This window comes from Xenopus tropicalis, chromosome 1 (genome assembly GCF_000004195.4).
Source record: "Xenopus tropicalis strain Nigerian chromosome 1, UCB_Xtro_10.0, whole genome shotgun sequence".
In the NCBI taxonomy this organism is placed as follows: Eukaryota; Metazoa; Chordata; class Amphibia; order Anura; family Pipidae; genus Xenopus; species Xenopus tropicalis.
In genome coordinates this window covers 40,690,560-40,707,442 of record NC_030677.2, presented here as the reverse complement: position 1 = coordinate 40,707,442, position 16,883 = coordinate 40,690,560, and the positions used below count along the sequence as shown (strand labels likewise).

At 40.4% G+C, this 16,883-nt stretch overlaps 1 protein-coding gene across 2 annotated transcripts in view; it reads right to left on the bottom strand.

The window, feature by feature from the left end:
- Window positions 1-15,943, bottom strand: part of cep135 (centrosomal protein 135kDa) — a 29,867-nt gene extending 13,924 nt beyond the window's left edge. The window contains exons 1-15 of one of the 2 annotated variants that reach the window (XM_002934671.5): window positions 15,655-15,943; window positions 12,672-12,826; window positions 10,794-10,984; window positions 10,228-10,395; window positions 9,941-10,082; window positions 9,735-9,819; window positions 9,003-9,131; window positions 8,384-8,599; window positions 8,018-8,083; window positions 7,628-7,778; window positions 7,175-7,398; window positions 4,719-4,874; window positions 4,420-4,581; window positions 3,670-3,747; window positions 2,261-2,412 (exon numbers count right to left, since the gene is read on the bottom strand). In XM_002934671.5, the coding sequence (XP_002934717.2) occupies window positions 2,261-2,412; window positions 3,670-3,747; window positions 4,420-4,581; window positions 4,719-4,874; window positions 7,175-7,398; window positions 7,628-7,778; window positions 8,018-8,083; window positions 8,384-8,599; window positions 9,003-9,131; window positions 9,735-9,819; window positions 9,941-10,082; window positions 10,228-10,395; window positions 10,794-10,984; window positions 12,672-12,787 (2,036 nt within the window). In that variant the 5' untranslated portion in view covers window positions 12,788-12,826; window positions 15,655-15,943. Of the gene's footprint in view, window positions 1-2,260; window positions 2,413-3,669; window positions 3,748-4,419; window positions 4,582-4,718; window positions 4,875-7,174; window positions 7,399-7,627; window positions 7,779-8,017; window positions 8,084-8,383; window positions 8,600-9,002; window positions 9,132-9,734; window positions 9,820-9,940; window positions 10,083-10,227; window positions 10,396-10,793; window positions 10,985-12,671; window positions 12,827-15,502; window positions 15,570-15,654 lie in introns of those variants that run through there. The other variant, XM_031895409.1, reaches the window with a different exon arrangement.
- Between the last annotated feature and the right edge of the window lie 940 nt (window positions 15,944-16,883).

Sequence of the window (16,883 nt, the reverse complement as noted above, 5' to 3'; positions counted from 1 at the left end):
ATGGGATCCTTGAAAGAGGCCGCATCCGCCACCGGAATGGTGGTAGTCTTGGAGAGGCGAGAGACCGGAGGGTCTACGGTTGGTGGGGAGGTCCACATATCGATACAGTCTTGCGGGAAGGGGTAATTCTGGGTGAAGCGCTTGGAGAGTTGCACTCTGTGATCAGGGGTCTTCCACTGCGCCTTAACGATTTCATCGAGCTGATCGTAGGCTGGGAAAACGCAGGTCTTTTTCTGGCGCTTAAAGATACTCTTGCTAGGCTCCGAAGTGGCTGGAGTATCAGTGATGCATAAGGCTTCGAGTACAGCCTGTATAAGGCCCTCCACCTCCCTCTGTGATCTAGGGGCGTCGGTTTCCTGCTCCGAATCTTCCCCGGAGTTAATCTGTCCCTCTTCCTCTGATTTTTCGTCTGGTTCCTCCACAGACTCCGGGGAGGGGGGTGGGCGCTTGGAGCTGTTTCCCCTAGTGGGGGGAATATGCTGGGGTGCCGAGAGGTGTTCCAAGACTCTGTCCAGTGTCTCGGGAATCCTGGCTAAATTTTGGAGTCCTGCCAAGGACAAGCTTAGGGCGCGGACTAACTCTGAGTCTGTGCTCAGTGGGGGAGCCGGGGCTGCCGCTGAGCATGATGGCAGAGATGCGCTGTGGTGCGTGGGCGCAGGGCCCTTGACCAGTCTGCAAGAGGCACACATGGGGTCCGCAGAAGCATTGGTGAATTTTAGTTTGCAAGTGGTACATGCAAAGTAAGCCACTAGTGGGGTAGTGCGCGCCTGAGCTTGGGGCCTAAGGTCTGTTGTGTCCTCCGAGGGGACAGACATGGCAGCGGGTGGGAGTAGGCAGGGGTAGTAGATGAGAGATTTTTCCCCCTTCAGGCAGCAGCTGGGACCAGCGAGCGGATGCTGTGGAAGGGAGGGAGAGGAAGTGTAAGCAGAATTCCCTGGTTTTTTCCCAGAAAAAAGGGTTAGTGTAAGGGGAGTCCTACCTTAAGTCAGCGTTTCTGCAGGCAGAATCGGAGCCCCACGCTGTGTAGGAGTCCCAAGATGGCCGCCGGAAGCAGAAGAGGGGCAGTGGAACGCAGTGGAGGTGGTGGAACGCATTGCGTTCCACCAAGATGGCCGCCGAACGTGTACCCAAGATGGCCGCCGTGCGTCCATGCGCACTGGCACGCTGTTGAAGGCGGTGGAACGCACAGGCATAGTGCGTTCCACCAAGATGGCCGCCGTTAATAGCGGTGGAACGCACAGGGGAAGTGCGTTCCACCAAGATGGCCGCCGGCTACAGGAAGGGCCGAAGGCATGCAGAGGAAAGGCGCGCGAAAGTGCCGATAGGGAGTTGCTGAACCGGGCGCCAAAGGGGAGGAAGGGGTGGTGACAGGGACACGCAGGGAGTGTAAGTCCTCAAGGGATGCCTTGGGGTGGCGGCGGGCGGCGGGAGGGGGGGGTTGGGACGGGCGGCCGGGGTTGGGGGGGGGGGGGGGGGGTATCGGATGGTGTATATACTTACCCTATCCGTCAGCCTCTTTTGCCCAGTAGGTGTCCCTGTCTTATGTGGAGTGGTGCAGCCTCCTGGGAGCGGGATCCATCCACACAGGGGTGTCCGGGGAGCTCGGCCTGCAGACCTCCGTAGAGCGGGAAGGCAATGGGCACTGGACTTGCAGTTTTGGGCTGTGGGGCACTAGAAAATGAAAACATTGGCCCCAATGTGGCATGGCACTGGACCGTAGTCTGTACCACTTGCTCCCTGCCACTAGCGTCCGTCCTCCTTCTGAGGACACTAAAAATAAACTGACAAGTAGAGGGAGTAGGCGGAGGTATGAAGCCCTGAGCAGGAGGAGGAGCTACTTTAACCTTTTAGTGTCCATTCTCCAAGCTGCAGGATCTTCATCCCCATGGTGCCTGTGTTCCCCAATGTAGGCAAGAGAAATTAAGTTTTATTGCAATGTAGACAGACACATTCTGAGACATTTTGCAATTAGTCTTCTAGATTTTTTATTTTGGCTTTTTTGTTGTTCTCTTTAAAAAAAATAATTAAGTCTTGAAAAATAAGCTTGACTTGTTTGATTATAGCAAGACTATATCTATATTATCAATAGGGATGAAGCCAGGACCAAGTGCCACAAATGTGTACATATATTAGTGGGCCTATAGCGCACATATTTTAAGCATTCAAAAAAACTCACTACAAAAATGTAATATTCACAGCTTATTCAAATATTAAGAACGCATAATAGTGCAGAAGACTTTTTATCATAATACATACAAACCTTAAGGAATTCATTTCTGCTTTATACTGTGAAGATTCATCCAAAGTGTGAGATAAATTGGTAGAATTTATCTTGGATTCTCTCTCCAGTAAAGCTATGTTTTCTTTCAGCTTTGACATGGTTGACTTTAATTCATACCGTTCTGCTTCAAGCTAAAATAAAAAAAACAAACAAAAACAAAAAAACAGAAATACTGTTTCACTTGATTTTACCTTTGATTAGGATTCTTTAAAAGCCAGTTGTTATATGATTAACATCAACGGCAAATATGGCAGAGCATATTAAAGGAGAAGGAAAGGTAAAAACTAAGTAAGCTTTATCAGAAAGGTCTATGTAAATACAGCCATAAGCACTCACAGAACTGCTTCTCTGAGTCCTCTATCAAAAGAAACACAGTATTTCTGGTTTCCTGTGCCAGAGTCTGCACAGTTCTCTCCTCTCTCCCGCCACCCATAAGAATGCTAAGAACTCCCCCCCCTTAGGAATGTGTGAGCTATACAGCAGGAAGCTTCCTCATAGTCTTACAAACTGGGCTTGTAAAGGGGTCTTGGTTTTGGTGCAGGAGCATGGTATTATGGGAATTTTGTTTACAGAGCTCAGCGTTTCTTTTTCCTATGAGGCTTCCGATCATCTCAACAGGTGAAATATGGGGAGACTTAAGGGCACTATTGAGAAAACTGAAGGTATGCCTGCAGCTTGAGATTAACACTTCATTAGACTTTCCTTCTCGTTTAAAAAGGTATATTCAGCATATTTTAAATTTTTAAGATGGGTATACACAGGTTAATACGAAGTGCCAGTTTGGGCCCTTCGAAATAGGCGGGCACCTTATTGGCTCATATAATGAGGCCTGTCAGATCAATATGCGACAGATATCTACGAAGCAGGATAGAAAACTTGTCAGGCAAGAACACTACAGCTATTATCTTTATTTCAACAACAACTTTCGAGTTTTACAGCAGCAAGTTGGAACAAGAGTGTGTGCTAGGGACTAGCAAACTGATAACCAGTAACTCTAAGTATAAACATATATCCGTATCAAGTAGGGAGATCCCAAAATATTTTTCACCAAGGACTCATATGTTTATCATTTAATATCTTTGGCAAGGTTTTCCGCAAGAGGATTAGATTTGATGGTCTGTAAGCTGAGCCAAGAGGTACAGTTACAGAAGGAAGAGTCGAGTTCCTGTGGGCCATTGTCTGGCCTCCTAGTGGTAAAATCTATATCTCATTTTCTAGTCTCACCCAAAGTGATGCAAGTGAAATTGGTACATTTAGGAAATTAATTAAATTAGTGTTTATAGTTTCCTGCCAACTACTGTCTGTTTTAACTTGCTGCTCTCCTGTGGTACAGTTCCTTTTGGCAAATATTACTTAAAACCTGTTTTTTAAATAAAATAATTACTTACCATACGGATTGAATTCTCAAGTTCAGAATTTTTTTGTGCAAACTGTGATTCTTCATTGGTCAATGTTTCCTGCTGAAACTAAACAATAAATAGGAATCAGAAACCAATAAAACTAGATAAAACAAAACAGTTATACTGTTCTGGGATAGCTGAATCATTATCTGCAGCAAATACATGTCCAGCTTTTATGCTGGCCATACATGACTAGATTTGGTTAGGAAGTTTATTCGATTCTGACTATACTTTCCAACTGTTTAGAGATGTATGTCAGATTGTGATTTGGTTAAAAAGCACATCTTTCTGAAACATGCATGTTGCTGGCTGTTGCGTAGAGAAAGCGGCGAAGTGAAGCGGTTCTGCTCATTTGGGTTGTTGGCCCAAACAAATGAACAATAGAACATTTGTATGTGCTCCTCACGGGCCACTTGCCCAGATAACTTGGTGGATTTGCCAGTGTATAAACACCTGGCTTTTTTCTTTAGGCTGGTGTGATAACTTGTTCAGGAAAGAATTTGTAACTAAACTATGTCAACAAGTTGATACTCTAAGATAAGGAAATAGTTGATTAACTAACCACAAACATAATCTAATAATAACTTGTACAACCTAATAAACTTATTAACATTTTGTGGCTAATGGCTTATGTTTAGGCTACCCATTAATCTGCACAAATGATTACATATCAAAAGTTGTTTTCCCATTTACTGCTCACTGAAGGGTAGAGCACAATACATAAAAAAAATGGTTAACCTTGATTTTGTTCCTCAGACCTTCATTTTCATCTGTAACTCTTCGCAGATCAGAGATTGCAAGATCTCGCTCTTCCTCGATTTGGCGCAGTTCATTCTGATAAGACAACTTTTTGGAGAGTGGCGAAATTTCTTTCTTTAACATAACCAATTCATTTTGTGCCTGTAAAAACAGAGACATTTGCCCCCTGGATAAATATGCTGTATGTATTATATTATAAATATTGTACATAATAAAAACAATTTTATTTTAGCTGAAGTCAAGAAAAAACAGGGAATGAGCATGATTATTGACTTTACCTGTTCATATAATATACGGATCTTATCTCTTTCTGCCGTCAGCACTCTAACATTGGACTGTATCTCAGCCATATGATTTTCAAATTTTCCCAACATATTTTGAAGATCATCTCTTTCCCTGGTAATGCGCCTCAGTTCTAAACTGCATTCAGCAGCCTGAAAATAAAAAGAGACAAGAATAGAAACTGGGCAGTCTCTAAATGGCAGTCTGGCAACAAATTTAAACCAATTCCTTATCATACATTCAATTCTAAACTGTTAGCTTAACAATTTTAATAGACAGTCAGCATAAACTGTTCTGGGCTGTTGCACAAAATGCAGCTTTGGATGTTTTGCCCACATTGATCTTTCCACACTTTAATAAAGCATCCATGGTCCTAGAGGCTACTACAGCAGGCTCATTTAAAGCTCTAAACTCCCTTACCGAGGAATTTCCTCTTACTATGCCACTGCACCCTCCATGGTTACAGTAGTACGGGCCTTCCAGAAAACCTAGAACTTGGTCCTTCTGAGACTTGGTCACCCCGGACCCCACTCTGGCGTAACAAAGAGCTCCCCTACTTTCATGCTCTCTCAGATATTGTCAGGCGGGCACAGCTGGGTATCAAAACACTAGGGGGACACTGTCACTGGTGGCGAATGTAGAACCTATGGCTTGTTGTGACAAGAGGTGCACCCCTTAAATAGAGTATACTTGACCTCCGATTGCCTGGCAAAAATCTTTGATAATGTGTCCGACCCAAATGATGTAGGCACTCTGGATCACCGGGCAGGACCAGAAAACATGAAACAGAGATTGTGGGGGAAAGTGTTAAAGTTTCTTATTGAGAAGCTTGCATTCCCAAATATTCTCCTTTCAGAACTTTGTCTGCTAGGACTGACAACTCCGATCTCATTCCAGACTTTGCTACCTATAGTTGCTTTATTATGCTAAGAAAGCCAATCTAATGCACTGGAAGTCTTTAGATCCTCCTTCCCTACAATTCTGGCAAAAATTGGTGGACCACTGCCTTCCCAATCAAAAACTGACCTACTTAGCAAGACGGTGCCCAGAGAAATTCAATGCCATATAGGGTATGTGGTTGGATTTAAAAAATTTTTGATTATGGAAAACTCTTAATCCCATACATTTAGAATGGTTACCTTTGCCTCACCCCTCTCTTTTCTTGCTGTTGTTTATCTGTTTGTATTATTAAACATTCAAAATAAAATACAATCTTTAAAAAAAAAAAAACATTCACAAAATCACCCTCATTGCTGTGTATGGGATAAGGATTCACATGAAAACAAATATTTTTGAGTGAAAATAGCCTGCGTGGTCCTTAATACAGAATTCCAACAGCAATGGAGCAGGAAAGAACCTGGCAGCCAAATAAGAAATAAAGAAGTGCACCATTTGCCTATATTCTTAAGCTGCCATTATTCACAAAAAGACACAATATTTGTCCAATGTGGCAAACAAAGCAGTATGCCAAACTGGACTGAACTGATACACAGGTAGAATGGACACAGAGCAAAATAGCAACTAAGAATCACAATAATTAGATTTGCTTGCAGATCAAAGAGTCCAAATGCAGAGATAAAGATCATCTGCCAAATAAAGTTTTCTTGGCTAATCAGCTCCAAAGTGTTAAAATGTTTATTCAGTCCACAAAACACAGAGGTAACCTACAAGAAGAACCTACAAGCCATTTAGCTTGACCTACATGGTCACGTATGAGGTGCCAGTTGCACCATCCATAAAAAAAATCTCCCTCTTCAATGATTTTGTAATTGATTTATGGTGGAATAATGATCCATTACAATTCACTGGAGTTTGCCATGTATGGAGCTAGTTAGAAAATGCATAAAATGGGCTAAACGGCTGGGACTTGAAAGGTGTGGGAAATTCAAGGAAGTGCAAAGTGCTGCACCTTGCTAATTCAGAAATGCAGGGCAAGAAACTCCAGAGGCCACAAGGCACAGGAGCACACGGATCATTTGTGCGACGCACTTTATATTTCATGCAGGATTCTCAGTCTGGCAGAGGCAGCAGTGCAAAGCCTAAACAGCCCACTGACCCAGGTGCAACATCTTTGCAAGGTGTGTTGAAGGGTCTATTTTAAGAATCAATAAACTCAGTCCTTCCAGACCAAGCCAGCCGTGTATGGGACCCATCCATTTTTGGCTGAGAATTGTGCAAATATCTATCACACAGATTTGTTTTTCTCAAACGGTGATGATGCAGTCATCATCTGATAAGTCTATAGGCTCTTCAATATAATATGCATGCTGGGTCTGGCCAGCTTTAAATACCAAAATAAAGCCATGAGAAGCAGCTAGAGCAGAAAGCAAAATGGTATCAGTTTGTTCCCTTACTTTAGAATCTATTAATTTGTTTTTTTGCAAAAAGCAACAAAAACAACCAAACTTTAAAAATAAATATGAATTATTTAAACCTTAAAAAATTATTTTACCTTTTCTGGTGAGGCATGTAAATGGTTACTGTCTTGTCTTGAATGGCTAAGAAGGCTGTACTTAAAGTTCTGAGTCCGTTCCAGTTTTTCCATTTCTCTTTTATAGTAATCCCTTTCTTCTTCTAGAGATTTAACAAATGAGTCAAGTCGAGATGGTGAGCGTTCACTGCGCATGATTCCATATTGTGTTCTCATTCTCTCGACTTCCAACACAAGCTCTCGCTCTGGAAACAACAAGCTTGTTAATGGAGGCATTTTAAATTTCAAAACATAGTTACATCTTTATCAAGGAGAAAAGGTTTTGTGTAATACAAACATTTAACTGGGGGCAAAGCAAGGCCATTTTTGGCTTAATGCAAACAGAAAATGAATAATCACAAAAAAGTAATGTGCAAATATGTTAATCTGAAAGTTGCACACTGATGCTGTTAAGTTTCTCCATATAAGACACACCTGTAACCATCTGCTTCTCAACTTTACTTGAAAGCCGCTGTTTTTCATGCTCAACATGGTTCAAAAGGGATTCCAGCTTTAGGTTTTCATCTGCTCTTTTCTCCAGCTCATCAGCTAATTTGTTCTTTTCAAATTCACATGTACTAAGATCCTAAAGAAACAGAGACAAATTAGAATTATATTAGGTATAAAAGATCTATTATACAAAATGCTGGGGTTCCTGGGCTTTTCCAGATACAGCGTTTTTCTGTAACTTGGCAAACCACTGCTACTAACATTTTCTAGAGAATGGGTTTCTGATAATAAATTATACACATATTATATCTATAAATATTGCTACTACTAATCAGAAATGTTTGTCTTTAAATAAAAGGAAACCAAATTACTTACAGACTTTAGTTTTGATATTGCGTTCTCAAGTACATGCATTTCATGTTGCAGCCTTGTTATTTCACTCTGAAGAAAAAATAAGATTTGGAAACTGGATGAACTATTTGGAAACCATAGAAACAGTGAAATATTCCATGTCTGTGTGGGTTTCCTCCCACACTCCGAAAACAGGCAGGTTAAATGGCTATGCTGCATTATATTAACAAATATGGGCAAACAGGGCGGTATTAGGGATTGTGTGTTGTGTGGTTAAAGAGAAGGCCTTAGCATGGGGCTTAAGTCATATAAACCTAAATAACTGATCAGGAAGTATATCACATTCATTAATTAAAGTAAATCGTGCAACACACTATCTTGTTAACTTACCTTTGCTTCCTCAATTTCAGCATCTGCAGTGACCAATACCCTCTCTTTGTCACGTTCCAGCTGCTGAGCCAGATGGTCTATCTCAGTGAGCTCTTTACACAGTTCTTCATTCTTGGTGCTCAAATTTAAAACCTCACTTGTCACATTGTGCCGGGTTTCTAAAAGATCCTGAACACGTTTCTCAAGATCTCTGTTTGCTTTCTGAAGGTACTCAATCTAAAGAAAATGGCACAAACAAGTACATTTTATTTCTATAGTACTGTATATTAAGTTTATCCACTAAAAGACGCTGCCACCTGACAATGTTCACAAATTTCTTTCCTGACCATGCAACTTGCCCAACACTTTTACCTTATTTAGACTATAAGCTCAAAGGCCAGGATCTAGTTATTCCTGCTCTGTATGCGTGCAAGTAATCTGTACGTTTTTGTTTATCCACCATTCCTTTTCCCTTTTCTTATCATGCAGTGCTGCAGAATAGGCTGACACTTTATAAACTGATTTGACTGAACTATGCATTTGCTCAGTTATAAATAAATTGGAGTGCTATAGTCCATGCACAACATCATAATCTAAATTATATGATATAGTAGAGAGATGGTTAATAGGATCAACTTGCCTGTAGGTTTAAATGGGCAACAAGCTTTTCATTACTTCTGTATCTGGCTTCTAAAGAAATGACATCATGAGAACGCCCACCATCTAATGCCAACTGCAAGCGCTCCACCTCCTGGTTTCGCAGATCAACCTACAGGACAAATTAAGCAAAAGAACATGTACAGTGTCTTTTTCTCACACAGACAGATTTTTCAGAACATTTTTTTTTCTTTACATTGTTTCTCTGGAACATTGTTGTTCCGTGTTATTTTCCCACCTCACTATATGAACATAACTGTATAGCTGCCTAAGCCACTTAGTTTCTTATCTGATTATTAACATATTTGTATTTAGGGGTGACCATTTTTCTCTACTGAAGGGGACAAATGTTAAATGCTGCAGAAACAATATTACATGATTTTTGTATAGATATTTTGTCGATATTAGCAATATTATACAATTAATTATTATTATTAACAAGGACAAAAGAGCAATAATGTTTATGTTCCAAACCAATGCCTGCAATTTACAGCAATGACTGTAGCCAAATATATCTATAATAATGCACCTGGAAATCTGAAAATGGGGAAAAGATTTTGGAGTATTTAAGAAATACAACTCGCTACAACTTCTTCACAAGTCTGTAAAACTTGGCTGAACTATCTTTTTATAGCACTATTACAATCTAACAACAAGAATTATAGGGACAATCATTCACTTTATTTATTAACAAAAAAATTATTTAAAGTCAAACCTGTTGAGTAAGATTCTTCATTCCTCTTTCAGATATCTCTAGTTTTTCCTTTAAAGCTGCCACTTCCTGCTGAAGTTCTTGAATTCTAGAATTTATAACACCACAAATGATTTACAAAATTATGCAGTTACCAAAAAAAGTATTTGTATACATTAAATATACACACACAGTAATTACAAATCAATACGGATGTGTGAGAAACATACCTGTCGTCAGCAACTTGCAGGAGGTCAGCTACATAAGGATCCTCTGGTTGAGGTACAGGAAGAATGCTTATGCCAGATAATGGCACGGTTTGGTCAATCTGCATACGTTGACGCCTAAAGGGGATGGTTCTCTTCTTGCCACCTACATGTAAAATGTCATGTTATCTTTTTCAAACAGCTTTTCTTAAATGTAGAAATTCTTGCAAAAAGCAGTTTTTTTTGGTTAAATCACTAAATAAAAGTAATCAATACCAATAGAGAATGCACAAACTCTCTTCTGCACTGACCTGGGGTTTGAACAACTGCCTGTAAGTTCTTCTCCTGAAGTTGCTGTATCCTTTCTGACTTAGCTTTGCCATCCTTTTCCACTGAACGGATTTTATGAACATACTGGTTATTTAGAAACTTCAGGTCAGCTGTCTGGTGTTCAAGTTTTCGAAGGGAAGCTTTCAAGTCTTTAAATTGAAAGGAACATGTCTATCAATTTAATGCTAGAAATTACTCATGGAAATTAGTTAATAGGAATCACCGAAAATTAGCTTCAGACATTTTTCCTGGAAATAAATACTATGACAATACATTCTATTGATCTTATCAAATTAAAGGAAAAATTAAGGTATAAAAACTGGGCTGTACAAATTGACTAGTAATTCTGATAACTAACCTGTACCCTGGCAGCAGAGTATGCAGGCCCCATCTTTTACTCTGCTCTCAGGCATTCCCTGTGCTTGTTGAAGCCAGGTCCATGCACTGTATAGAAATCAGTGAAAATGTACTAACGCCAAGGGCCCTAAGATCTTGGGTATGAGGTTTAACCTCAGTTAAAAGTATGTAACAATACACAAGTTTTTACCTTTAATGTGTCGATCAGATTCCTCTTTGAGTTTTAAAAGCTCTAGATGCAGTTCATTATTTTCCCTGACAAGTCTGGCATTTTCTGCCTTGTATGGTTCAATCACAGAGTCAAAGTTCTTGCTTTCTTTCTCAGTCTTGCCAGCAGCTAACTTTGCATTGCGTAAGCTTTCTGTTGTGTGGACAAGGTCACTAAAAGTTGCAGAAAAATAACAGTCAGAGCAGGAGCTTAATTTATGAGAAAGGAACATAAAATATCATTCATCTCAGGATAACATAATAAACTTTTCCAAGGGATATTTCTATTATTTTTCATCTGGTTCATTTCCAAAGGCTGCTACCATTCTCCCAAAAATTTTATTTTTTAGCAAACACAGCAAGATCGGAAAAGGACCTATAGTTGTATAGCTGTGGACAGGTATAAAAGAGGGCATATTTTAAAGGATGTCTAGTGTCATAATTATCAAAGGGTTAAATGAATTTGCTCTGAGCAGTGTAGTGGTTAGCACTGCTTATTTGCAGCATTTGTGTCCCAGGTTCGACTCCACCTAAAGCACTATCTGCATCAGATTTTTATTTTACCCATGGTAGAGTGGGTTTTCTCAGAGTACACTGGTTTCCTGAACACTTTAAAAACATACAAGCAGGTTAACTGGCTCCTGATAAAACTGACCATGCAGCTTGTCAGTGTGATATGGACCTTAGATTGGAAGCTCCACTGGGGCAGGGAGTAACGGGAATGAGGTATTATCTCTGTAATACAAAAATCCTTCGAAAATAAAAAAAAATCTGTGAAATTTGTGCCTGGCATGTTCTATTTCACTCCCTGTTAAATATGCTCTTCACCATAATTTGTTCACGAGTCAACACCTAGGGGCACATTTACTAATCCATGAATCCGAATCACAAATGGGAAAAAATCGTATTGGAAACGAAAATTTCGTAAGATCGCAAATATCACAAAAATGCTTACGAAAAAATCATATTAGTCACAATAATATCGTATTGGCGATCCGAAAGTCACAAAATCTTCGTACCGAACAATTGTAAACAGCGGTAAAACCTTTCCGATTTTTTCGTGCAAACATCCGAAAAAGTCATGCAGACGCCCGAAAAAATCGGCGAAAATACGCTCGTGCATTCGTAAATGTGCCCCCTAGACTAGTGATCCCCAACCAGTGGCTCGTGAGCAACATTTTGCTCACCAACCCCTTGGATGTTGCTCCCAGTGGCATTAATGGAGGTGCTTCTTTTTGAATTCCTGGCCTTGAAGGCAAAATTTGATTGCATAAAAAAAAGATGTACTGACAAACAGAGCTTCCTGTATGTTGCCAGACTACATTGAGCTTACAAATAGTCAACCACAGCCCTTATTTGGCACCCCCAGGAACTTTTTTCCTGCTTGTGTTGCTCCTCAGCCCTTTTAACATTTTAATGTGGCTCACGTGTCGAAAAGGCTGGGAACCCTGACCTTACTTATTTAATGTATGACTAACACAGTTGTTATCTGTGTTACAGGTGCCTACCAATGTTCCTATGTTGCCCCCTTTAGAAAAAAAATAATATCAAAAACTATAGAAATCCAATGTTTTATCTAAGAAATACTAAAGATTTTAAACTTGACTATAGGGTAGCCACCAGAGCCATGCTGGACTATGTAAGGAAGAGAAAAAGGGGGGATTTTGCCAGTCCTGGAAAAAATAGCACATTCTGTGTAGTCTTTAAAAAAATATATAGGACAAATTTTGCTTATGAGACCTACTCAGAAGAAGAATTCCTGATTGCTCTGCTTTTTAATTCAACCCTGTAATTCTGGAGACTAATATTTTTTCCAAGAAAACAAAATGTCCTAAAAAGGAAGAGCCAAACAAGCAGATACCTGAACAGTTTTTCAACTAGTGGTAAAGATTCTATACCCAGCGGCTGCTTGTAGCCCAGCTGATCCAGTCGTTTCCTGAGGTTAATAAATTTCCTCTCTGCAGCAGTACTCATCATAGCAGTTGCACAGTGAAACACTCACTTACAAACTTTGTTCTACAAGAGACAAAAATCAAAACATCAGAAATCGATTTTGAATCCAAGTTACAACATCTAAAAGGTAAATGATAATATACATATATTTAAGAAACAAAATATTTTTATATAAACATTATTCTATGAAGATATCATTTCCTGGAGAAAACAGCTTACATTTACTGCCTGTTAGAAATAAACTAACATTGTATTTGAAATGCAGAGATCACATGTTGTATTGGGACAGTAACATTGAATTGCAGCTAATTTTATATACAACTGAATGACATTTCTCTTTAAAATTTTCAAAGTGCTTTGGAAACAAATGGAAAATGCCTATATAAACCTATCAAAGTGTATTTAGGCATAGCCTCTTACTAGTATCACCCTCAAAACAAATGAATTCTTTGGACAAATCGTCCCAATTACAGAATTCCAGAGCTGAAATATTCCAGGTTGTGTTCTGTAACTTGTGAGTAATACACTACAAAGGAAGCAAATTACCATGTGTTTTGGTAAATTTCATGTTTTGAGCCAGTTTTTTTACTCTCCATTTGTCTTTAAATGACATTGCTTGTGGCATTAATGCTGTCCACTTGGCACAATTGGTGCAATCTGATAAAGGACCCTCAGAATTATGGCAAGGTCTAAATGGACAGTAATTCCAGGGTCCCCTTGCATCAGTGTGTGCAATTCATCAGAGAAGGGTGCACTGCTGTCACTGCAAATACCTTTCTATGTGCCTAAAAATCTCTCCCTCTTTTAGGGTGATGGCACACGGTAAGATTTAACCACAGGTGATAAATCTTTCCTTGTACTACCACCCTTAGAAGACATTGCATATAAAGAATATGAATATATAATCATATAACTGACCAGCATACTATCCTTTGTTATATAGGAAAATAATTAAAGGAGTCATTTTCTGTGCTGCTGAGCGGAGCTTAATTATATGGTGGTTTGGTTTTCTGGATATTGTGTGCAGAGAAATATTAGGGGTTTTAGCTATGCCTTTCAACATTAATCATTAAAGCAAGGTCTTCTTGCTGCCTGGCACTTTTTATAAACAGGTTACAAGGGGTGCAAATACCCTATTAAAAAGCTATAAAAAAATCACAATTGCATTTTGTTTTTATCATAGGTACACTCCAAATGTGACCAGAACAATAATCAGAATATAACTTGGTTACTGTCTCTAAAGAACATGTTGTCCTTATGTGATACATTGATCAGGATACCCAAGAAACATGCTGAGAAAAGCCCAAAAAGCAACCACTGCAGCAGGCTCCTTATAGCAAATGGGAATAACAATATCACTGGAGACTGTGTCCACGACATTGCACATTGAAGCAACATGAAATCAATAAAAAGTTATTTTAAAAGAAATCAATGTAAATTGCTTTCAAGTGGGAACCACTCACAAACAGAGAAATTCCCATGCAGTTGTTGCTCTCAGTCCATTTTCAATAAAAGTGAATGGCACCGTTGCTGCTGGTGGATACGGAAGCCACAGTTTTCCTTGAAAGGACTGCAGAGATCAAACACTTAAGTGCCCTAAGACAACAAGGAAACGCTTTAAAGGGGCGCTTCACCTTTAAGTTAACTTTTAGCATGTTATAGAATGGCCAATGCTAAGCAACTTTTCAACTAGTTTAAGTTTATGAATTATTTGCTATCTTCTTTTAGCTTTCAAATGGGGGTCACCCAGCAGTCATAAAACAATTGCTCTGTGAAGCTACAGTTTTATTGTTATGGTTACTTTTTATAACTTATTTTTCTATTCAGGTCCTCTCCTATTTATAGTAAAGTTTATTATTCAAACCACTCCCTGGTTGATAAGGTAATTTGGACCCTAGCAACCAGATAGCTACTGAACATAAATTGAGATAATTAAAAAAACTACAAGTAATAAAAACCAACTGCACACACTCAGAAAATTACTCTTTACATCATACTAAAAGTTAACTTAAGGGCAGTGACACACGCAACAGAGTCGGACTAGGCCACCGGGAAAAAGCCCAGTGGGCCCCAGCTCTAGTGGACCCTGGCAGCCCAGACCCGACCCTTGCCGGCGCACCCCCTGCCACGTTAAATTACGCGTGCTCGGGGGAGGGCGCTCCTGGGGGGGGGGGGAATTAGGGGACGCGGCCGGCACCTGCAGGGCCCTTCACCCCCCAGTCCTACCCTGCCCCACAATGCCATCCCACCGGCAGGTGGAATGGTATACATGGTGCCGCGATTTGCAAAAGTTGCTTTGAGATGAAACTTCGGGCGACTTCGGCAAATTTTGGCGCCGCGTATACCATCCCACTGGCGATTTACATTCAAGCCAGTGGGATGGCATTGCAGGGAGATTAGTCGCCCGTGACAACAGAGATTTGTTGCGAGGCGACTAATCTCCCCGTGTACCCCTGCCCTAAAGGTGTTCAATCCCTTTAATGATACCAACAGAAAAAGACTGACAGGTTTAGGGCAAAGAGTACAAAGGATTTTTTTGGCAACCATAATATCATCAAATCTTTAATATTTCCATAGCAACTAAGACGTTTTCGCCGAGTGCCTGCTACTATTTCGGTTGTGGGACACTGAAATGTCTTAAAATCAGGTTCATTCAGATGTTACATTATGCAATATAATAACATAAGTTAGCAGAGAATTCTGACGTGACAATATGCAATTAGCTAAGCCGAGACTTACAATACGACAATAATAATTCACAACGAGACAGAACACATAGAAGGACTGTCACAGAACCCTCTGGCTGCCATTGCGCTGCGACTCCCAGAACGCCAGGGTACGTCATAAGTTTATAAGAGATCCGATTTGTTACGGGAACTACATTGACTTACACACACAGCATTAATCTCTCCTTTCCGCTCTGTGAAACACCGGGAAAGCCGCTTAAGCACTCATCTCTCTCCCTGCTCCGGCCGGACGCAGTTCGTCAGGGTTTATGGGTAAGTGGGCAATACTTAGTTGATGACAGAACAGCGGGCGGAGGAGCGGTTTGAAAATGGCGCGCAGGAAGCCGGGCCGAGGCCTCAGCGCTGCTGTGGTGGTTGTGCATAGCAACACTTCCTGGTCAGGCCTGTTCCACAGGGAACGTCTGACGCGTTCGTAACAGCCCCGCCCTTCTGAAGCATGCGCATATCTGTGCATGTAGTAACTCCGCCTACTCATCAACGTCAGCTGGGAAGGTGGCGTTTTGGGTTGGGATTTGTAGTAAAATGTTTAATTTGTCTATGACGTTTCCAGTTCTTTTGATCTTAGAAAGTGGTCATGTTGTAAATGTTGTGTTCGAATAAGGTCTTCGCTTTGAATTCAGAGTTTAAAAAGGAAGCAAATCTGCAGCTAATATGTGCCTGTGTATGGCCACATTAAGGCAAAGTAAACCCTCTAGTATTAAAATATATGTGCCCAGGTCTAGGAGTGCTTGAATTGGGTTGTAGCCTGCAACAAAGTCTGTAACATATACAGACCATCCAATGACTGCATTCTCTAGATAGTTGCTGAGAAGGAAATGTGGAAAGGTTCTGGCCATGGCTTATAGCCAGACCGCTGCAGAAAAAAGCTGTTTTAAAAATAATTTCTACATTATACCCAGGACCCCAAAAAAATAAAGCAGCATAAAAATCAAATTGTATACCTTTAATACATGGCTTAAATATCGTTGTAGTATTTTACCTTTGTATTCTGCAGGAAATCAAAATATTACAATGTGCTTTTTTTCTTAGTGGAACAATTTGAGATAAATTGAAAGTTGTACTCCCCACCACATTTTAAATCACTAAGTTGGGGGTGCATTTAGGGTCTAAAGAAAAAAGTTTTGATTTGCTTCAGTGATATAACAAACATCTTTTGCTGTGGGCCTAAGCAGCAAGCCTTGTCACTGAATAGAGAGTTGGGAAGTTCCCCTGTAGTGATGTGTGGCAAGCACTGTGTTCCTATTGCACTTGTCAGGAATAATGGAAATGACAGAACAGCTGCAACCGAAGCCAAACAGTTACATGCTACTGCTAGGTGGCCAAGCGGTTTCTCAAGTGTCCCAATTCTTTTTCTTTCCCTAAGCAAGTCATGA